Raw genomic sequence first — 23,787 nt, 5'->3', positions numbered from 1 at the left:
TATGAAGAAGATTAGTAAAACCAGGTGAAGCGCCAGGAGGCCGGTAACACTCCCACATAAAAAACGATCCAAAGTAGCTATTCACGAAAGCCCAAACCATTTCTAGAGTAATGAAAGCTAACACCCTCTGACTTGAAATACTTTTGTTAGTAGCAATAAGAACACCCGTTCTGTCACACCGATACATGTGAAAATGTGAATGATCCGGCATTATTTCGCTAGAAACAATGTCAAATTTAAACAAATTCTGACAGCAGAACAAAATTAGCGTCACATGAAGAGATCAAAGATGAAACATCGTCACGCTTGGGCAAGACGCTACGTGTATTCACATATAAGACACTAAGCATGCTTTGCAAGCCGGTTTCATCAGTTGGAACACTCCCCACGTCCTCCTATTTGACGAGCTCTTTTAAGGCATTTGATAGGCTATCACGCATGAACGTCTTAAGGCCGATGTGAAGCTCGTCGAGCCGAAGCTTGAGAGGCAAAGATTTTTGCTACCGCCTGTTCACGCTTTCCGTCCTCTACATTGCCTGGACGCGTAATACCTGTGCCAGTGAAATATTTTTTCGATATGTGAACAGGCAAAAGTGATGGTAACTATGAACAAACACAGCAGGAACACGTGCGCAGACACAATGCGCAGTTTCGAAGCCTGATCAAGCTTAGTCAGATAGCATGACACTGCAATATCCTCCGCGTGCTATCTCTGGTCGCTAGTTCAACATCTCTCGTCGGTGCAGCGCCGCCGGTGGCTTTTGGATCATGGCACGGTTGTTTTAGCTCGTATTGTCTACGACTGCACTTTGACTGATTTGTGGGTCTCATGAAAGCTTTCATATAAAAAAATCCCGACGTTTACGTGTTTTTTTTTTTTTTAAAGAGTTAGAAATACACATCAGTCAGTTTATCTCCTTAACCAGACATATAGTTGTCAAACATGGTAATAAAATAATTTGTGCATACCTATAGTACAGACGTATGTACTTTAATTTTCTGATAATTGTAGTAGGAGCTCAGAGACCATTTCTAGCTAATATTTCTTCATGAGAGCTTTCTTTTTTCTGTTCTTTCTCGGAATTTTTGGCGAAATAATAAATTACTCAAACCTGCACCAACTAACCCGAAATTCTGGAAAATGTTTTTAGTGCAGTGCCTTAGATAATACGAAGACACTTCAGTAAAGACCTTCTCTTTAACTAACTACAACCTTTTAACTCAAGCAAGTTGGAAACAATCAAGATGCTGTTGGTCCGCCATCCTTGTATGAACCTACTTGGAATGAGAGGAGCGAAGCCAGTAGAGAGGCTGGGCGTTGCCATTCAGCCAGGCCATTCACAAAAATATTATCTCAGATTTTATTCTACACTTTAAGCCCAGCGTAAGATCTCCAGTTCCTATATACGTTCATTTGCGTCCCGATGAAACGCGAAAGACTGAGCGCGGGGCTAGATGGATGGAATAAATTGACGTATGACGCCGTTTTGATTCTAATGGTGACTTCCGCAACCTAGAAAAATATTGTCATTAGCGCTACATTAAAACTTGTTCATGCCAATTTATTGAGATTTACTCTTCCCCTTCTCCCCCTTGCTTTAACCACCATTCCTCTTATCTTCTGTCCTCTATTTATTATGACTATCTTTTTACAAAAGAACAAGAAATGGTTCACCGTCCGCGTTGAATCCCAAGGCCATGAGGAAGTCAATTTTTTCGCGTGATGGCCTGCCGAGACCTTTCGGTTTATAATGACAGGTTCCGAAATATCAATATTTAATTTGTCCCTGCCACGTTTTTTTTTTTGTTTTTTTTTTTCTCTCTTTTTTGACATTTGTTTTTGTGTAGGCTTGCTGAATGATGCGACCGAGGAAGAGGGGGAGGGGGGGGGGCGAAGGGGGGCCGTCGCCTTGTCAAAGCCGCATATAAAGAGAGTTTTGTGAATGGGAGGAGCGGGCAGAGCCAGGGCGCACCAGACGCCGAAAGAGGGCTCGGCATGCTCTCTTGGCCAACCAGAAGTCGAAAGTGATCCCCTAGCGGTGGTAGCGACAAACACTTTTATAAGAGCCTAAGTATTAAACGTAGTAGCTCTTCATGGTTGAAAGTAGAGTGCACGTGGATTTTCGTCGGAGTCTGACCGCTCGGACGGCAGATTCCCGGCCCTCGACACCTGGCGTACGGATTACGTCGATGGTTCTGCTAGATTTCTATTTTGCATGACGGCGATCGAAAAATCACGTGCACCATCTTTTCAATCACCTAGAGTTACTCCGACGCACTTATTTGTTTTGATTCTCGCGACAACCGCAAGAGTATTATTCGCGGCTTCTGGCTGGCCACGTTCGAATTTGCGAAGACGCCCTGGAAGACGCCCAGCCCGCTTTCGACCTATGATCCTCTTCATTTGATCCCAATGTATGGCTAAACCCTCTCTATATACGACTGTGCGCCTTGTCTGGCCTACCAATGATTTTTGTGACGGCCTCCTAGACAACTGTACTACCCGTCGGTTGTCCGAATTAAACAAATGATGTATCAATCTCCTGGTATGTATACGTCCTAGTTCGGCACATGCTGCGCCATCTGGGAGGCCCCTGTGATATCTGCCACCGGGACGATCCCTGCCAGTGTGCCGAAATGTCCGGGGTCACGTAGCTTATGGGCCGCCTTTGGAATACAAGCTGCGAAAAGGAGGTGACGGCGTCGATTGTCTGCAAGCGTCTACAGGCTTGGCTCAGGCTCTTCGGCCACTATACTCCTCGCCGCGCCGCAGCGCACGCATGCGCATTAATTAGCAATCAGTCTGCGGGCGCCGGTGTCCGCCAATAAATTCTAAGCGCTCTCCGGAGTTTGAGTTGCCTCCTTCCTTGAATCTAGGCTCTTTGAGAGTCCATAGAACCCCTGTGCCACGTAAAGAATTCTTACACCAACCAGAATCCGTCCAGGTGGCCAACCGTACATCAGACACCCACTTGGGCTGACTTGCCGCTGTCTAAAAAGATATATACAACACAATTACTTTGGGTGCATGCTTATGATTTAGTAGTTTCGTTGCCTCCGCGTTTTTCTTTGTCGATTGGCTTTTAGAACCAAATTTACTATTTGGTCGTATTAGACCCCACTTATTTATCTTCAATTGGTTTAAACTTGTTATACCGTTTGGAGGTGCAGGTAGAGCGACAAATTTTATTTTTATTCATTTCAGCTCTCACTTTGATAATGGAAATTAGTGCATATGAAAATCAAGACACAGTGTCTGAGAGGATTTAATTATCGACAACTCCGCCAAAGGCCTCAATCAAATCCGAGATGTGCACTCAGATAACCGTTGTTTTAAATATTTAGCCTAAGCTTTTTTTTTCTTTTTTTGTGGAAAGTATGCAGAGCTGGAAAATGAGGGTTGACATCAAGCAAAGGTTGTAATTTCTCCGTTCTTCAACACGCTGTAAAGAATGTTTGGATTTCCTTTGTTTGATAATTAGCTCATATCGCGGTGCTTAGAGTTAATAATGCTCGACACAAAAAGCAGCCTCCTTATTGATACGGAGGGTTTCCTTAAATTATATTTTGAAAAATCTTGACTTAGAATCTTGTGACACTTCAAAATTTTACTTTTTTCGGTGAGCCGTTTTTCTCAGTAAATATGGCAAAATGCCAAGCATTTGACGATTTTGTACAGCATCTAAAGTACTTCATATTTACAGCATTAGTCAAATATTCAAATTCTTCGCGCTTTTTTGTTTTCGCCTCATTAACACTGATACTGCTAATAAATCTGCAGAAACTGCAATTGGTTTCAATACGTTGAATCATATGAAAAGTTGGGTTGACGTTAACGATCATCTAACTTAAACTAGGCAAATGCAATATCTTTTTTTTTACGTTTGAAACTAAGACGCTGCTGGCGGCTTAGTGCCAAAGCTAAAGTGCATGTTTTGAATTCTAAAAGTAAAAGGAAATTGTTCAGCTAGTGATGAGAGAAGTTACAGAATGTTGATCATGCAGACAACGACCAGGGAGCACAGAATGTGTTCTAAACAAATCACGCAAAATTATTTTCTAATTTTTATTTATTTTTTTATATATTTTCGTTTTAATTCTCTCTTCCTAACCCTTGTTTTCTTTCTTCCTTCCCTCCTCACTCTTTCCTCTCCCTCCTCCTCCTCTCCCTCACCCTCCTAGTGATTTCCTTCCTAAATTTAACGGGGAAGCTGGATTGGTGCAGAGGTCACGTTACGTCAAGCCACGACCTCCATTTCCCCGCTGAAACTGGATTGTGTAGCGCTCCCAGCGTGTCACTCGTTCATGACGCTCGTTCTCATAGAAAACGACCCATAAAACACAATATGTGTTAAAAAAAACTATTTGTTTCAGGGCGGTAGTCGCGCCTAACGCCAAAAACATGACAAAGCGATTGTTAAAAATTCCACGGTTCCGACCGGTTCGAATCACTCCTCCCCCGCGGAACTGAGCCAGAATTAAACTAGAACTGGACCCGGAGCCGAACCGGAACGTTAGATTGTTTTGACCTACATATTCTGATCATGGCCTCATGTGTCCGCGTACTAAACTTCGTGCACGCGTCTACATGAGCCGAATCGTGAAAATGTTCTCCACCTGCCTGCACCCGACAGGATATAGGGGTGAATCACCCGTATCTCGTGGTAACAGCTGCTGTCTGTAAACCACATCCGCTCTTTAAACATCACGCGGTACAAAATCTACTCTATGGAGAGTTTCCACGATGCCGTGCAAAGCTGTGACTTGTGAATGATACGCAAGCTTTCTACTGGGATAACTGTCTAAGCGTTTGAAGTGAACTGTAGCACAAGAGGCAAGGCAGTGTTTCGCGTCCCAGCCGACTCCTGGTAATGCGTTTATTTGTTCTTCTGCAACTCAGGGCGGCTTGAGAGAGACGATATTTTAATGTTAGTATTGTAAGAGTCACCATAAGGGCACCTTTTTAACAGTGTAAATTGAAGTGTGAGTCAGTCGGGTTTGGTAGCTGTTTCTGAGACAGTCTAAAGAAAAAGTCGCCACTTGCAAAAATATGTCTGTGTCCGAGAATATACTGGTCCTCGATAAATATCACGACAGCATTGAGGTAACAAGCGAAGACTGGGGGCTCCGCTGATTTTATTTGCATTTCACAGGGTATTTCGTTTAATCGATAGATTTTTACATGGAGAGATTGGTGCAGCTTTAGTGTCACATGAAGTTCAATAGAAAAGCCGCTCTAAAGTGTTAAAGATCATTTTTAACTTTTATTGGTGCTCTACATTTTAGAGCGCAGCTCTTACCGCTCATTCACACAGGAAGCGGATCCGCGTTCGCAAAGCGGTTGCGAACGCGGTTGTATAAAGATCCAGTACCATTGCACGCGCATTTGATGTCATCGAGTGCGCGTGCAATTGCACTGGATCTTTCTCGTGATCTTTATGCAACCACTTTGGCGACCGCTTTGCGAACGCGGATCCGCTTCCAGTATGAATGAGCGGTTGGGCGCCCGTTTTCGGCTTGAGCGGCGTCGCCGTCGGCGTAACCGCGTGGTGCATCATGGGACGCGTGACGTCATTGATGAAGTCATCAGTGACGATGCGATGCCAATGAAGTCATCAGTGACGTCATTGATGACGTCTTTGGCATCGACTGTTTATTGGCACGACTGTTTATCGTTATGTAATGTTTACCTGCTATTCAAGAAACATACTTCTGGTGCTCTTCGCGCCTAGTATTGGTCCTTGTTTTTAGAGCCACATTTTTGTAAGAGTTCCCGCTGTAGGGCTGGAAAAAATTAATAAGTTTAGTGCCAAAACAGGCTTTTATTTACATTTTACGTACTAAATAGTACCGATACATCCGTATTACGGTCCCATCTCAAGGGTTTCAACCGAAGCCATTAAAATTGTCTTTTTTCGCAGTTGGTGACATTTTCGCAGCAACATGGCTACTCCTTCTTCCGATGCCAGCACTGCCGACAAACACCCGAATAAACCGTCGATTGCACCCCAGATCTACGTGAGTGCACACAAACTGCAGCGAGCCATCAACATCGAAACGCTCGATTTGCTGCACGAGTCATTCGGTAGCAGACCAAACTCCAGCCAGCAGTTCATCGACGTGGGCTGCGGGACGGGAGACTTCACGCACCAAGACCTGCTGCCGCGCTGCCAGCCCTGCCGCAGGATCGTGGCCACGGACCTCTCCAGAAAGATGGTGGAGTACGCCAAGGAGAACTTCGCGCATCCGCAGATTTCGTACGAGGTGCATGACATTGAAAGCGACGTCTCTGGACTCGTCGAGAAGTACGGCAAGTTTGACCGCGTCTACTCGTTCTTCGCCCTGCAATGGGCGGGGGACCTCACCGCTGCTCTGCGCAATGTGGCCGACTTGATGACCGACGAAGGCGAGTGCTTGCTGCTGTTCGGGGCTCGCCTCACTCTGCACAAGGTGTGGAGGAGGATTATGCAGGTGGACCGGTGGAAGCCGTACAAGGAAGTGAGTTCACCCGCTCAATTGTTTCTTCTATTCTTGGCTTTTGTATAGCGGGACTATTCTAATGAAACGACACTGAAAAAATACCGGTTCCTTTGCTGGGATTTTCTGGCTAAATATAGCGGGAACTAAGTGTCAGGCAACGCTATTAGATTAGCTCAGTTACCGAACTGCTCATAGACGCTGCATGCACGAGCAGTACCCCCCTCTCTCACCACGACTCACCTCCCGTCGTGCGACGCGCCGGACGGCTGCTATGGTAACTGCAGCGTATTCTGTGGAATACGCATATTTCGAAGCGCAGCGTCCGGATGGCGTTCCACCGTACTTTATGGAACACACAGTTCGTAAAAAAAAACCTAGATGGCGCTTCGAACGACGGGAGGCGGACTGAAGTTAGTGATCGAAGTGGGGGCAAGGGGGGTACCCCTTCCGCGAGAGTTCCACAACTGAGGTATTCTGGTAATGTTGGTGTCAGGTGATCATGATGTCATGGGACGTCACAGTTTCCTCGCTGAATATAGCGGAGAGATTTCTTTATTCAAATTTGGTGGAAGACGTGTTTCGGGACGCTACAGTGCCTAGTGAAACCGACGTCGGGTGACGTCATATAAAGTCACGGGCCTGCACAAACACACGCGGAATCCGCTGCGATTTCTACTCCATAATAGCAATCGCCCTAAAATGTTGATAGACCAATTTCACCAGCCGATTTTGTTGCGCCACCGCTGCCGGCATTGTGCGAACTGCAGACTTTCTGCACGCCCGACAACTCTGCTGCGGGCTGCGCGAGCAGAGCACGAGGTTGCACGTGCTGTTTTTTGCACTGGCACCTGCCTCCTGTGAACTACCGTTGTGGCGGCGTCGCGCATGCATGCGACGCTTCGTAAGATCGGTCTATCGTCCAGAGTTGAAGGCATTTAGCAACACCATAATGCTGAAAGGCTGTCGTCATGGGTGAGAGTCGCAATATAAGCAACATCCTACGGATATACTGCGAAAAACAAGTTCACGGGCAACAGGCCCCACATACGGTTGTCAAATGCACGGAGACCATGCACGGAAACCATACACGCGGATGCAATGAAGCACGAGTGAGAGCAGAGTCATAAACGAACCTGTCGACTGCTTCACACTATTGTATAGTCGTCGATTGAAGGATACATTTTCACAGGCAGCTTTCTCGACAATTATGAAAGTCTCAAGATCACTGCTTCGTTTTGAATAATATTTCGCACAATAGTTTTGTCAGTGTTGAAACAAAATGTATACTCATCACTCGATTCGATGCCGTTATTCGATTATTTGATGCAGTCGCTAACACAACCCCCGCTAAAGCTGTTACTATTACTTCAGATAGGGCGCTAAAGAGGTGTAACCATGAGTGTATATTCATCACCTCTTTTACACCCTTAATCTGTTAAAAAGTTTGCGTCTGCACACAGAAAGAAAACTGCCACGCCTCTTTTCTTTACACGCGCAGTTTCAAAGCAGTTTCACTCTTTTATACGATTCTGGGCACAATCACAGCAGCCGCGACCCTTTTGGTGCGTTCAACTAGAAGCCTCTGCTTATTCACAGAAAAACAGTTAAGGATAAAACATATTCTTGCTTTTCGAGCTAGCAGAGCGCGCAAAACAAGAAAAGTTCCTTCTCCGCACAAATGTTACAACATAACGTTTGTAAGCCACTAGCTCCGATTATCATATTTCAGTTCACAGATTCGATATTTTTGTAAAGAATTTCATTTTAGCTTTGAGTGGTCTAAACTGATTCACAAATGCAAACAAATTGCAAACTTCAAGATCAGATCTATAAAAATAAATGGATCGGGCAGTCGGACTATAATGTCGTTGTGGACAAACAGATTTCTAAAAAAAAAAAAATCAAAATCTTCACAAGTAGTTGCTTAATACATAGTAGCAAGGTTATAGCATGGTCTTATACAAAAGGGTCTATATTCTCCTCCCTAAAAGAAGGGACGCTGGTGGTTACCTGTGTGCCTTCAGAACGGGAAGAACTTTTGTCGCAGAAAGCAGGGGAGCGGAGTTCGTCTGTCGTCTGCATCTCATTATGGCGGCCCAGACTGGAGCAAATCGAGCCCAATAATGCTTAACGAGGAGGCTACGTCTACTTTCCGGGACGAGAGAAACGGCCAATACAATCAGCATAACTCGAGCTTTCCGCGACCTGTATTTAGTTCCGAAGCCAGCTCCCCGCACAGATAAAAAAACTGGCGTTTTGAAAGCTTATCCTTGTAGCACAGTCCTCTCTTGTCGTAGCACTGCGATGTTAAAAACAACTCCGCTTTACTTTAGTTTCCGAAAACAAAAAACTATACAGTCCTTCTCAGCGTGACCTAGGAATGCCACACGTCAAATATTATGACCTAGTTCTGTCTAAATGTTTCTTAAACGGTCCGGCAAACTTTGAAACGCGCCAAGTTGCCGAAATCGGCAGACTCTATAGATGGCGATTCGAGGCGCAATCAGCAACGCAGTCGAGGCTACGGCGTTGGCGTAGCCCACATTGAGCTGAACGTCATCAGCATTACCCATTCTGTTTGTTTTTACTTCTCGGGGTAAGCGTAACAGGTGATGTCAGTAACGTTTCCTCCCGCCCTCTGCGATGTTCACGTGAGTGGCTTAACGCGCCTGCGGTGCGCGGTTTTTGAGCCGTACGGTCGTTCCTTCGTCTTCTACGTCACAACCTCCGTCATCGTCTCGACGTTCGTGATTATTGTCTCTCAGAGTTTCGTTCAGAGTACGTGCGCAGACTGATGCCGCCGCTGTGCAGAGGTCATCGGATATCGCAGACACCTAAACGTGGTAAAGACTGCGATGCAGACGACACGTGCGCCAGGCAGACGCCCGCCTCAAGGGTGACCCTCCCCGATCATGCCAACACCTCCTAGACAGATTGAGATCATGCCCGTCGTTGCGTAGAGGATCACGTGACATCTCGTTCCACGTGGTAGCCATGTTTTTGGCGGCTCGAGGCCAAAGTTGCCCGACGGAGCCGAAGTTTCGGTTTCGATTTCTGCTCATGTTTGAAGTAAGATGTTATCAAAATATATCCCATTTTTCGCGAAGGAAATGACGTAGTGCCTTTCATTAGTGCTTTTTAATGTGAAATTCCGATTTATCCCGAAATGTATAGAATTTTATGGAGTTGCCTTTTATAGTAAGACAACCTACGCCCAGTCACTTCGCGCACTTTACGTCTTACCTTTGCTATTCCTCGAGACAGAATTCCTTCGTCAGCACTCGGAGAAGTGGTAAACCATTCGCCAAACTGAATGCTTCTTAATTTTCTTCTAGGTTCTGGAGCGCTTCATTCCACCAAGCCATGACATGGAAGACATCTCAGGACTTATCTCGTACATGCTGAGGGTCCTTGAGAATGCCAATCTCAAGCCGCGCACATGCCAGGTGCTATCCCAAGACCGACACGGCTCCGACCCGAACGAATTCATCAGTAGGTTTTTGTGACTAGTCTTGCATGGTTTCTTATTTCGATGCGTATCCGTGGACTGATAGTTCCTATATACTCGGAAACTTTTCTTGGCCTTCCCGGAAAGAGTAGAAGAGCGCCGGCACAGCTCTTCTGCTAGGTTCCCGGACATTTCATCGAACGCCGTTTCGTCGAACGCCGTTTCATCGAAAAAATGGACGCTTTATCGAACGCCGTTTCATCGAAGGCCGTTTCATCGAATCGCTGACGGACGTTTCATCGAATGCCTTTTATATAAAAAGAGCGAAAGATGTTCTTTTATGCACGGTTCGGGTGCATTTTCGTGTCATTCACCCATTTTATCGTCAGGTTTTTTAATGTCCAAACTTGTAGCTGTTACAACTTATTTTGATGCAAGTAACTCATGAACATATTTGTACCGATTTTATGTTTGTTTCGCATATTGTACTTATCTGTTCACCCCCTCTGTATTACCCGATGGGCCTTGAGGGTATTATAACAAATAAATAAAAAGTCGCACTCCCGGTAAGAGCGCACTACAACTGATGGAGGGCAGAAGGCGATTTAGGTTTTGCGCAGGCACAACAGCTTTAGCCATGTGAGCCTCCTACCCTCTCATGTCTTGCTATTGATACCTTTTTACTGCCCGAAGCTTGCAGTAGTTAAAGCTGAGGTGCTATTTATGAAACTACAACGAAACATTATTTTTTTTTAGTTCTAAGACTCAATGAAGTCAAAATTAAGTACGTCACTTCAAATTTTATTTGAAAACTTTCGGAGGTTCATGTGTTCGTGCAACAGCCATTCGCCGTTTCAAATGCAAAAAGCCACCAAAGCCATGCTCTGTCGGTTCTCATAAAAAAGGCGGACCTTCTCATTTCTTGACGCTGTGGCCTTCTGGCGAGGAGGCTCTTGGGAACTCAGCATCGCCTCCAGGTTGTCTTCCGTCAGTTGATGTTCTGCGGCGATGCAAGTCAAAAACTTCCAGAATCTGGGATGGGCACCCCCGACCAGCTTCAGGAAGCGGGAATGCCATCCTGGCGTTCGATAAGACGGCGTTCGATAAAATGGCGTTCGATGAAACGGTTTCGCTGAAACGGTGTTCGATGAAACGGCGTTCGATGAAACGGCATTCGATGAAACGGCTTCGATGAAACGGCATTCGACGAAACGGCGTTCGATGAAATGTCCGGTCCCACTTCTGCTATGCAGAATGAAAACGCGTGCCCGCACCTTCAACTCCCCAAAAAAAGTTGTCCCCAAATAGGCGTATGATCCAGACTTGTACACGTTACTGAAAAATAGTAAGGAATTACACTTACAATTACTCAAGGCTAAATTGTAATTTATTAGAATTACAATTACCCTCTCATAAAAGTAGCTGACCGTTACCCCAAAAAGTAATCTGTTACTTTCGTGGCGTTACTTTTAACATTATTGTCCTCAAGTAAGAAACAAAGGGAAGAGGGTTATTCAAGTTAATATTGTTGCAACGTGTTTTATTTAATGACCTTGAGTATTTTGAGCAACAGCAAGCTCTCGAAAGTCTCGTCAAACATCTTGTGGTATTTCTTACTCAATATGTCGACTGCTACGCTGAACACCCTTTGAGCTGAGGCACTGGATGGGAGTGCCATATTGTTCCTCACGAATGCTTCATTTTCTGCATTGAGCTTTTTCAGCGAAGCTAGGGAAGTACTATTTACTTCGAAGATAGAAGAAAGCTTCGTCGTTGCAGCCGTTGCCTGATATTCGAGAGATTTAGTCCATCCTTCCGATACCTCCGATACCCGCGATAACAGTACCTGATAACGATATAATGGCTGCGCAAAGACGGCGGCGAAGTATCGGATATCATTATCGGAGTCATCGGACCGAGCTACTAAAATTCTCTATTGTCTAAATTGCGAAGCTGTGGAAGTCATCAATAGCAAAACATAGTTGTAACAGTAAGGTGATAATTAAATATTAAATAAGGTTTGGCTCGATATTCTTCCTTTGGTTCGGAACAGTTGGAGCCCCACTTGGGACGTTGGTGAATAAAAAAAGTTTCCAGTATATAAATATAAGTAGTAGAAGAAACAGGACACTCATAACAAACAATTAATTAGAACGTCGGTTAAAACAAGGAACTGTAAACGCACGTTTGCCGTGTGTACCTTTCTTGGTGCCGTTCAAAAACGCACGGAGCACGGACCGACTGCAGTTTACTCCGGTGTTCTCCAAACAGACGTCCGGGGATGCCACGGGCTATGGCCCCACTCACGAATTTCACTCTCTCCTCAAGCCCAGAATATCATGTCTACGTCAGCCACCATTATGTTTTATATGTAAAAATATCTGCATGAGATAAGATGCGTCCTGCTGGGGCAAAACAGAAAGAAGAAGAAAGGAAAACTATTACCATTTTCTAAGTGCTCGCAAAAAGCTGACTCACAAAAAGGGTAGGGTAGACGGAGCGTTGTCTCGTGTGGTGACATTATGAAACCGGTCGTAGTCACTATAACCGGGAAAGACATTGTTAATCCTTTTCAGCGCACTTACCGCCTCGAACTTCTCGAAGAGGCATACAATCACTCGGTGTTCCCCTCTCCCCGTCTTCGATCGCTAAGAAAAAACAAAGGAACTAAAAAAAGAAACCGGAAATAACTTGGCCATCCTCCCCCCCCCCCCTCTTTTTTTTTTTTTTTTTTTGTAGAAATGTTTATTTGGATTTTTTGACATTTCCTGTTAGGGCCAAAAAAGATTCAGGGGCTTGGTTCCGACAAAAAAATGTAACGGATTACAAGGGATCCGTTACGTAAAAAATGTAAGGGAATTATTTTAAAATTACTCTAGAAAATATGTAATTATTCCGTTACTAAATTACTGATAAATGTAAGGGATTACAAGTAATTTCGTTACTTGTAACGGATTACGTACAAGTCTGGGCGTATCCGGTATAAGCGACGAAAAAATAACAAAAAGGTTTTAACCTGCAAATAGGAAAACAAATAGAGGGGAGTTAAAACGAGCATATGTGACGGCTGCGTTTTATCCTAAATGTATGGTACTGGTGTGGAGACGGCCTATGTTTTCTCGCATACTGGAAGTAAAGAGAAGAATGCGAGAGCAAAGGGTGCGATTAAAACTGGGTACCGGTTTTCTTCCCGGCAGAAGGCGATTTTGTAGGTCGGCCTTTAAAGTGGAAATAATAGAGGGTTATGTAAAGGAGCACTGATATTTTTTTTTTTTTTTATCTCCCACGGGGTATAAAGACAAGGTCTTGTTCGCGGATATCTCGTTTACCGCTCGTCATCCTCCGAAAATGCAGAAGACTAAACGTCGCATTCTTTTCTTTTTTTGGCACAAAATATGTTTTATTACTATATTTTCATGAGCTTCTGTGACTTTTAGTTCTAACGGCCGACTGTAAAAGGTTCCGTACAATCCGTCGTAAAGGGGCGCGCGCGCACTCCCGCCATGGTTCCGTTACGTTGTCCAAGAGCCGGCACTCTACAGTCCGGTGCCTCGGCGAAGCCATCGCAGCCGGCGGCGGTCGGTGCGCTGGGTGCGCTTCGGCGGCGCCGTCGCGGAATAAATCACGCCAGGCGCCAGGCTAGCCCGACCAGAATGCTCCACGCGCGCTCACCTGGCTCGCCGCACTTGCGCAGTCGCACCCGGAGTCCCGGAGCCTGCGAGCGATAGCGGCCCGCAGTGGCAATTCTGGTGATCTGCAAGCAATGTCTGCGCTGTCTGTCGAAGTGATAGAGCGTTTATGCTCATGCGCTACACAGTCCCTGCGTCGATGTGCGTCGGACTGTAGAAAGGAGCATCTCCGACGCGCCGGGGCTAGCGTAGCTTGCGTCAACCACCTCTGGCGACCACGCCGAGGACGTCGGGCTATAGTGAGTTTTAGTATTGCGTATACGAGCAAACGCGAGCGCTGCGCGTTAGTGTTTTGAGTTCTCCACGATGCGCATGCGCGAAGTTGCCATGCGCCAATCCAAGGCCGCAGTTTGGGCTCCGCGCACACGCAGTGTGCAACACTCAATGCTAACGCAAACGCACAGGACTTGCGTTCTCTGGTATATGCAATACTAAAAGTCACTTCTATCCAGTAATTAGCAGCCGGCTGTAACGGCCAGCTGCAGCGGCCGGCTGCAGTGATCGAACTATGGGGGGCGCTTTGAAAGACGCGCGCAGCGCCGCTAGCGGAGGAGCTGGCATTCGACAGTGAAGCGCGTTCAGCGGCCTCCGGCGCCTTTTCACATGCCAAGCTGTGGCGGCGGAAGCGCGAACTGACGAAACTTTTGCTTTTTGAGCCGATACGTTGAGGGTGACGTTGCATGAGTGCTGGGGCAGAAGGGCATTTAGCTGTTTTCCACTTACATATTGAGTTTGAGTCGTTATTAAAGGTAATTTCTGTAGTTGCGGCCGAAAAAGGAGTTGGAGCAATTTTCCGAAAAGCAAGGCGGCCACCACCATAATTGCTCTGAGTGAAAAATGTATTTCGCTCGTCGCTGTAAACGTAGGACTGCTGGAACGATGATATATGGACTCGAGTGAGATGTTCACTAAGTTTGTGCACGAAGTGTGCCAAGTTTCATTAAGACAGCAGGTGTGAAAGTTACGTTTCTAACGAAAAAGAAAGAAAGCTGTACGGGATATCCAATATTGGACCCAAAATGTTGTGCTATAGCGGGCTGTGCAAAGTGCAAATTTGGGCACACATGTTGCTTAGACTTGACAGTAACATGACACAGCACTCATTATACCAAAAAGAGATGGCATAGGGAAACCAGGTGGAAATTTGGTTTGGGCGGCGTAACTCAATGGGAACCGGTTTTGACCATGAAAGTGCTGTCAAGAGAATACCACTGGTCGTGGGAGGTGGCGACTTTACAGGTAGGAAGGGAATAGCGAACTGTACTTACAATTGAAACAACTTTACGAAAGGTGGTTCCGAAGCCGAGAGAACAAAGCTGTCGGCCAACACGCGGTTTGGCCGTCAAATGCTTTTGCAATCAGCTGTTGTGTAATAACCTGTTGTCCGAGGTGCTGATTTTCGGTGCACAGGTACTTTGACATGACCGTAACTTTACACAACACTTATTATACCAAAAAAAGTTGGCCTAGAGAAACCAGGTGGAAATTTAGTTTGGGCGGCGTAACTAAATGGGAACTGGTTTTGACCGTCAAAGGCTGTCAAGATAATACCACTCATCGTGGGAGTTGCACACTTTACAGGTAGGAAGGGACCAGTGGACGGTACTCCCAGTTCGAACCACTTTACGGTAGGTGGTTGTAAAGCCGAGAAGAAAAAAATTGTTGTTTACAGAATTCGGGGTGTCAGCGTTTCCACATCCAAAAGGACGCTGATCAAGAAAGAAAGCACACCACATTAACTTCCATACTCAAACGTCGATTCTCCACTGATTTCGAGTTTCATTGTTGTTTTCTTTAAATTCATATTGTCACTTTTTTTACCCTTCGAATCTTTCTTCATGAAGTACAGATTGCGTGCCATACTTGGCCGGAAATATCATCGACGCGTACGGTGGGGACGAAACTTCTTTGGAGGGCATTCCTCCAACGAAATTGGCACTGCATACTCCCGAGTGTGGGGTGGCATTTCAGCTCGTCCCATCGGCGCTAACACATGTAGGCGTTACTGGTACGAAAACAAACGCAGAGCGCAAAGCGGCAGTGCAGAACATGTCAGCCGTGCCGACACAGTGGCAGACATGATCGGGAGACAAAATTTCTCGCGTCGTCGTTGTCGCTGTCCCACAAAATATCGGCGAGGTTAAAAACTGAAACTTTCTCCACACGAGATACGACGCATAACTATTGAAGCATTCAATGACGCAGCACAGGCAGCACTTCACGCTGTAAATCCAGCGCAACCGCACCGCTCGGACTTCAATGCGTACCAACGTACGCGGCGTGGTTTCGGTTTTGTTTCTCTGGAGTTCTCACTGCCTATATTCGGTACCGGGCGCGCGGTGGCGCGCCAGTCGCGTCGCACGGAGCCGTATATGTAGAGAGTTTGGCCATTCGTTAGGAAGTATACGATAAGTGATCATAAAAAAATACTTCAGTCTCTTCTGCACGATTCGAACTCACCAGCTTCAGATTGTGGGCCAAGGACTTTGGCGACGTAGCTATCCATGGTCGGTGCTATGACCCACGCAAAAGCGAGCTCATTTGCCAGGCCCTTAGTGTCATGTAGTGCCATCACACGGCGTTTGTTAGAAATGAAACCTAATCTTAGGTAGGCGATGCCGCTCAGACGCCCGTCTCTTTTTCAAGTCTATCGCACACTTTGTACTGACCTGTCTTTCTCAACATAATCGAGCATTTATAACCTATTTATTTCAGAACTCGAACTTTCTTTAGATCCCGTTCTACCCTTGCTGCCGGAGGAATCAAAGGCCCAATTCAAGACTGACGTGGCGGACATCATTAACAAGATGTGGACTGAGAAACCAGCTGGGGATCCACAGCTTGTGACGGACATGTTCGTGGTTCACGCGAGCAAAATATAAAATAAAAAAGTTTTTTAAAGAAGTTTTTTTGTTTTTTTTGTAACGGGTGCTTAATATTTATTTTTATGTTCATATACCGAACAAGTGGCTTCGTATTCTAGCACAGGAGTAACCGCTGGAATAAAGATTAATGCAGGTAAGTCCCGCCAGCCGATAACTCCGTGAGGTGGCTCATACACCCGCCGTAAGTCGACTTAATTTTACAATACGGATTTTTGTAGATCAATCCCATAACTCTGATAACCATGCACAATACTTCGCCAGCACCTTTACGTATGTATTGTATCTGTATCGGGTATTGTTATAAAATGTATCAGGATAATGTACTTAAAATTCCTAGTACAGATTTTTAAATATCACTTTTCGGAATTTCGATAGCGATACACAAAACATTAAAGAGCGTCTTGACGCGTTTATTGTATTCTTATTCAGTGTCGTTATCGGAGATATTATAACGCCATAATAGGAAGTTTTAGTTTATAATTTTGGGGATTCCGAGAACGACATTCGATATCCCGTCAACACATTGCTATTGGTTCGGAGCGCAAAAACGCCCCATTAAAACTTTTTTCTAACTTGTACTCCTCTCGCGCAGAAAAAAAGCATTGTCATTTTTTGCAGACGATATTCATTTTTTATGTTAATTGTGTATTCAACATGACATTCGCTTTTAAATGGGTTCGGGGGAACCTACAGTTGCCCTCGCACCATCTGAGTGACACCGACAGCAGAAACGCAGTGAACAACGGCAACGTGAAATTGTAATAGGAAAATACAAACTGTTATTTTCACGTGTCACTAGGTGTTGAATTCTTCTTTTGCGGCATTAAACGGCATTGCACAAGGCAATTTCAAAGGGCTATTTCTGTACTTTAATATACATATAAAAAAGAGAAAAAAAGTGTGTGGTGTGTATGTTTATACAGCCTGAAGTTTGCTGATAGATGACCAATTTAGTCAATGCAGTGTATACAACCACTAGCATAAATGTTTTTTTTTTTTTTTTAACGTGCATTAGGCAATATTGATACACGACCGCACTCAAATGTGATGCTCATCCAGATCGAAACGGGTGGAAATGGGGATTGAGCACAGAATCCCTGCATGGGTTCTGCAGCGCGATCTTTCGCTCAACGTACTCCGAGCTGGTGTGCGCTAACCCACTTGGCCAACGAACCCCCAAGAAAGAGTAATGTTTGTTCTTACAAGTGTCCAATCCAGATTGAATATTTGTTACCCAACATTCTGGAGGCATTTGGATACCGCAGGCAACATTTTACTTGGAGCTCTGTCCCATAGCGTATATGGCTTATCCGGGCAGGTTATAACTTATAAAGCATTCAAAGCAATGAAAAAATAAAATTATGAACATTTTAATGTTATTATTTGTCGTCAAGTGACGCGAATTAGCAAAAACTGCGTTATTACAACCGACTAACCACCTCCACAGTATAAACTCTCCGTCTTACTAGTACTACGCTTTAGTAATATTGATATTTTGAACATTTAAACTACGTTGCTTTTTTTAATAATGCGGTACAAAAATGTCTTGCTATTAAATGCCCTATTAATTAGCTTAACCATTGTCTTAGCGGTTAAAGACTACAAAATATTGCGGGGGGAAGAACCTTAAAACCTTTGACGTCATATGAGAGTTACATGACGTCATGGTGTCGCGTGACGTAATCATCGCACGTGTCGTCACGTTACGTCACATGACATCATGACGTCACGTGAAATCATGACATCATGACTAGAAGAAGTTTTCTACCGTCGAAACATCGCTTTGCTTTCCTATGGAACACCAATTTTACGCTGCAGTGAAAGAAATTTTTGGTGGTCCGCTCGCTGACCAACGAAAACGATTTCCTTTCGTCCGCCATTTTGCCTGACCAGCGCGCCCCCTATAGATCGCTGAAGTCGCGAATAGCTCTTTTTGTTTTATTATGACGTAGTTTATAACAAGAAAACATTTTTCAATTATTCTGCATCTTACGATATAATTATATTTATAGTGAATCTTTCTTCTACGCTATTTTCAGCATTTGGGGGAATGGAGAATTCATTTTTCGTTCTCAAAAAGACTAGTAAAAACAAATGCAGTTGTTTGGTAAGATCGTTTAAATAATATACACATATGATTTCTATTTGATTTAAACTTATTGAATAAAACTATTTATTATTATAAATTATAACTTCCCTATTTGTTTCAGAAACGTCTCTTCAAAAGCGATCCTGGCGTTTCATTTTGCAGTCATCTATTGCCAGACTTGTACGGTACTCATTACAAGTAATCAAATTACTTGTAATTGATTACTTTTTGAAGTAATTTTGTATTCATTTGATTACTTTTGTTTTGTAGTAATCACAAGAGTAATTTGATTACTTTTGAAAGTAATGGAATTACTTGTAATCATTACTTCTTTCCTAACCCCCCCCCCCCCCCCCCCCTCCCCTCGGCCAACCTAGTCACGACTCGAGACACGAGACGTCTCCACTTTATCAGCTTCTAAGCTTTTGGAATCCGAGAAAATAAAGGCATTGTTGTCGAGCTCTACGAAAGGAGGTCATGCTCTTTGTTTGGACAGTTCGCAGTGTGGTTTGTTGGAACTTGGATTTCGACTCGGTCTGTCAGGTTCGGATTCTCGACAAAAGCCTTTCAGTGCGAAGTTCGATGGTTAATGTAGAATGTTTGTCTCCATTAACTCTTCATACAGTCCACCCCTCTTATATATTAAAAAAAAGAACTCTAAATCCTGGTCAAAGCACCTCTACACTCTTCTGCCTCCAAGATAACCAAAGCCATGTAATGTAAATGCTAAGGTGTGACTATAAATGTGAGCTCTAAGAATTCATATCCTTTGGCAGAAGTGACAGCCGCTGCCGGATCATTATCTTATTGGGAAACTCTAGGAAAGAAAAGGCTCCACACGGAAGAAAAGGGGAGAAGCTGCTTATTTGTACTAACTTAGAGCAATAAGCCACAAAGAGCGCAAAAGCGATATCTCCGGAGCTGGAGAAAGCCTGGCGCGTCGCGTGAAAAGACGGCCGCCGTAAATGGGAAAGGAGGGGCGGAGAAACGGGAGCTGAGAGAACCTTGTCCGCTAGTGCCACAAAAGAGCAAGCGGCCAAACGCAGAAACAATCTTTTTTTTTTTCTCTCTTTTCTTGTCGCTATCGTGGAGAGGAGAAACTCAACGTCCACCCTTTCCCGTTTCTCCCTGCGCCCTTTCGAATCGCCGCGCCCGTTTCTCCCGGAGCACGAAAACGACGGTGACGAAAACACAAAAACAAGCGTGGTTCGGGGAGCGGCCGCTCATGACCCAAGCGCTCGCTGTCTAGGTCTGCCCTTTCTGCTCTGCGCTACCATACTGGTCACCGTTCGGCGCGCTCCTCCTCTCCTTTTTCCTGCGGCCGCGCGCTCTATGGCTCCGTCGTCGATGTGCCAGGCTTTCTCCGTATAGAGGAGGCTATGATATAGGTCACCGTAGCTCAGTGGAACTAACAGGATCTAGCGTCCTTAGCACGCACTTCATGAAATATTCGAGCTCGCTCTACCACGCCCATGCATTATTACACCCAAAAAGCCTGAATACGGGAATCCGGAAAGGGTGGATCGAGATTATGAGTAGTCCAGCGCTTCTGTTACAACCAAGGAGGGATGAAGGCGTTCCCGGGTGAATAGCTCGGAACTTAGAAATTTTACGGCTATAAAACACGATGTTTCAGTCGTGTTTTATACAGAGATGGCTCATGGTAGGGAGGTCGGTGACGCCGCGTCTCCGTGGCCGCAGCTGGCAAGCTTGTTTGTGCTGAAGGAAAAGCGAGGTGATGGCAACCTCACATTTCAGTGTTTACTTTGTAAGCCTAAAGAAAAGCTCCTGTCTTGTTCCATGGTGACGAACTCGAACCTGCGAAAGCACGTAAAGGTATGTTTTATTAGCCGTGCATGTCCGCAGTATGTGTGTGTGTTTTTTTTTGTTTTGTTTTTTTTAATTTATTTATTAATCACAATCGTTCTTTTAGAGTCTACACCCCGGGAATCTGGCTGACTTTGGAAACTCTTCGCGGAAACGGAAGCTGTCTGAAGCTGCTTCGACGTCCACGCCGAAACAACTTACCCTCAACTTTGCAAGCGGGCGGGTGCCTCAAAAGCAGCTGGACAGCCTGATTGTGAATTTTGTTGTAGATTCCCTTCAACCTTTCCCTGTCGTCGAGGCTCCCAGTTTCGTTAAACTTGTGGATACCTTGGCCCCTGAAAACACGGTACCAACACGGAGAATGCTGATGGCGAGAATCGACGATCGGTACGAAGAGATGAACACAAGCCTGCGGGAAGCTTTCGACGAGGTTCCTTACGTCACTGTGACCGCCGACTGCTGGACATTGTTCCGACGGTAAGCCTCTTTAAGATAACATCGTGTATTCCTTGTACGTTCTTGTCGCATATCCAGAATGTTCGTTTCAAAGTTATATGCGTGGGTTTGTATTTGCTGGTCTCTGTATTTAAATATAAAAGTCTCCTCATGGAAGCTTTTTGTCCGGCGTCCTCGGCACAGTGCGGCTGGAATAAATTCAATTCAATTCAATTATTTTCACTTTAAAAAAAAATACCAAGAAGATGAGTTGTCGCGGAAACTTTTTTTTTTTATTAAATTCAGAGATATAAAAGCGCTGATACTGCTAAAATACGTAACTAGTTTAAGAGACATAATATGACCTTAATGTTCAGACAATACCAGTATTGTCTACTGGCAATTAAGCTGGCGGGTTCTTGTTTTCGCAGTACAGTTTATACAAAATATTTGTTTTTTTCGCAGGTGCTATCTGGCAGCGACAGTTTCTTGGCTCGAGTCGGCTTCCCTGAAGAGGAACTCTGCAGTACTGATCTGCCAAAGAATGACGGGCAGCGTCACGCACGACAAGATTGCAGACCTTCTTCTGGAGGTTTTCAAGGAGTACGGCCTTCAAGGAAAAGTCACCAAGGTTGTGACCGACAATGGATCCAATTTTGTAAAAGCCTTCAGGTAATATTTGCCGCATACAGTAATAGCGGCCTGTTATTTATTGATCAAAATTAATGATAGAATTGCAAAAGCGCTTGCTTAGCACATCAGAACAATTCCACGCATATACCTGATCATGACAACAAGCAGACCCACTTTGTGAATCCAATATAGCGTTCAAATTCCACCAGCAAAGTGTATCCGCTTGTTGTCGTGGTTCAAACGTTCAAAAAGTAAACGCAGGTTGTTCTTTTGGGTAACTATTATTTTCTTCATTTATAACACAGGGTGTTTGGCGAGCCTGTTCAGCCTGACGACCTAGAGCCTTCGGAGCAGGACGATGAAGGCCTGGAGTTCGTGGAGGTAGCACCCCTGCTTGAAAACGTGGACCAAGGAGAGGCCCGACTCCCCTCTCACTATAGATGTGCTGCGCACACCCTAAATTTGGTGGCTACGACCGACACCGGAGCAGCGGAGCGTCACGAAATCTTCTCGAGACCTTTTCGCTCCGTTTTGCGGACATGCCGCGCCTTGTGGAATAAGCAGGGACAGTCGGCGGTTGCTGCCGAGACCATCCGACGCTTCTGTGGGAAGGCATTAATAAGGCCCGTAGCAACGCGGTGGAACTCTCTCTACGATGCGCTAGAGTGCGTGCACAAGTTGGATGCTGAGGGCAAAGACTTCGACGGGTTATGCAGTCCTTACAAGTTCCTCCCTTCCAGCGTCCACGTGACCTACTCTTCATAGAAGAGTACTGTAAGGTGAGAGTGCCATATCTGTTATTTCTACGTTTCACAAAAGGAAGTTGAATTTATGACGAGGGATCTGCGTATCAATACCGTAAACAAAACATCCATACTGTTAACCTTCCCCTCTATTGCATTTGCAGGTCATGAAGCCCCTCGCCTGTGCGATTGACGTGGTTCAAAGAGAAGAACACATGTTCATGGGGTACCTGCTGCCAACGATCACGGTACTCCAGCAGCGGCTCAGCCATCTTCTCCAGGCGGGCCTAGCTTTCTCCGCGCCGCTTGTGAATGCTCTGCTTGATGGAATCCAGAACCGGTAAGTTTCTGAAGAAGCATAATCTGCTTCCACTTTTTGCGGGACGGAACTGTGTTAACCTATCAGATGCGATACTTTCTATTTACAGGTTTGGTCCCCTGATCAACGACCGGGAGCTGTTGCTAGCAGCCATTGCGCTCCCCCGGTTTAAAGTCGGCTGGGTTCTTGGCGAAGCCAAGCGGCAGGAGCTAGCTCAGCTGCTAACGGACGAGCTGAACCGCCCATGCTACGGAGGATCGCCCACCGGCGGACAGGAACCTCCCGCTGACTGCGGAGGTTCCCCTGTTGACGATTTCTTCGCTTTTTCGGCGCCAAGATCGACCCGGGACAGTGGGGAAGTCTCACGCTACCTCAGCTCTTCGGACAGTTCGACGGAAATGCTGAAGGAGTACCCCCGCCTACAAAAAGTGTTCATTAGGTTTAACACTGCCCTGCCATCTAGCGCGCCTGTGGAGAGGGTGTTTAGCGTAGCAGCGGACATCCTGACCCGAAAACGCGGGAAAATGAGCGACTGCAACTTCGAGCGCCAGCTTCTGCTTAAATTAAACAAGACATAAGAAGTGTCTGTGGCATCTAAAATGAAATAAACGTCTTCCTAATATACACGTGCCTTTGTCTTCATATGATGTGCCTCAAAGTAGCTGATTTTTATTCCGTTTCTCATTGTTCCGAGTGCTCACGGTGCGAAGCTTCGTGAGCACTCGGAAAAGTAACGAAAAAGTAATCGGAAAGGTAACGATAACTTTTTCAAGTAATATGCCCAATTACTTTTTCTGGAAAGTAATCTAGTAATCTAATTGAATACTTTTAAACCAAGAGTAATTGTAATTGTAATCGATAACGTTTTTCGAGTAACGTGTACAAGACTGTATATTGCCTGCCGGCAACCCCATATGCAAAGAAAGGAGATTTCTATGTCTGAAAAGATGATGATCAAACAAAGAAAGGACGCAAACTGAACTGCCATACCGAGGCGTCGATTGCCCAGTGATTCCAATCATCAATGGAGTTTTCTTTAGATTCACAGTTGTCACTTTTATTACCGTCCGAATCTTTCCTCATTAAGTACAGTCATACTGGTCCGGAAAGATCATCGACACGTACGCTGCGGACGAAATGTCCTTGGAGGGCATCCCTCCAACGAAATGGCCACTGCATACGCAAGTCCTGGCTGATTTTTCAGTTCGCCCCGTCGGAGCTCTAACCGTTACTGGCGCA

The 23,787-nt window shown here is 45.3% G+C and overlaps 2 protein-coding genes across 2 annotated transcripts; both read left to right on the top strand.

Moving 5' to 3' along the window:
- Positions 1–5,943: 5,943 nt before the first annotated feature.
- Positions 5,944–16,499, top strand: LOC8040936 (juvenile hormone acid O-methyltransferase). Its single transcript, XM_029979134.4, has 3 exons — positions 5,944–6,498; positions 9,816–9,972; positions 16,333–16,499. Exons 1-3 carry the CDS (start codon positions 5,944–5,946, stop codon positions 16,497–16,499), a joined length of 879 nt encoding a protein of 292 aa, XP_029834994.2.
- Positions 16,500–20,244: 3,745 nt separating this feature from the next.
- Positions 20,245–23,170, top strand: LOC121837720. Its single transcript, XM_042293507.1, has 6 exons — positions 20,245–20,262; positions 20,525–20,895; positions 21,319–21,525; positions 21,792–22,265; positions 22,394–22,569; positions 22,658–23,170. Exons 1-4 carry the CDS (start codon positions 20,245–20,247, stop codon positions 22,249–22,251), a joined length of 1,056 nt encoding a protein of 351 aa, XP_042149441.1. The 3' UTR covers positions 22,252–22,265; positions 22,394–22,569; positions 22,658–23,170.
- Positions 23,171–23,787: the final 617 nt, after the last annotated feature.

This window comes from Ixodes scapularis, unplaced genomic scaffold, assembly GCF_016920785.2.
Source record: "Ixodes scapularis isolate PalLabHiFi unplaced genomic scaffold, ASM1692078v2 PGA_scaffold4__175_contigs__length_147842914, whole genome shotgun sequence".
Taxonomy (NCBI): domain Eukaryota; kingdom Metazoa; phylum Arthropoda; class Arachnida; order Ixodida; family Ixodidae; genus Ixodes; species Ixodes scapularis.
This window is presented reverse-complemented; position numbering and strand designations above follow the sequence as displayed.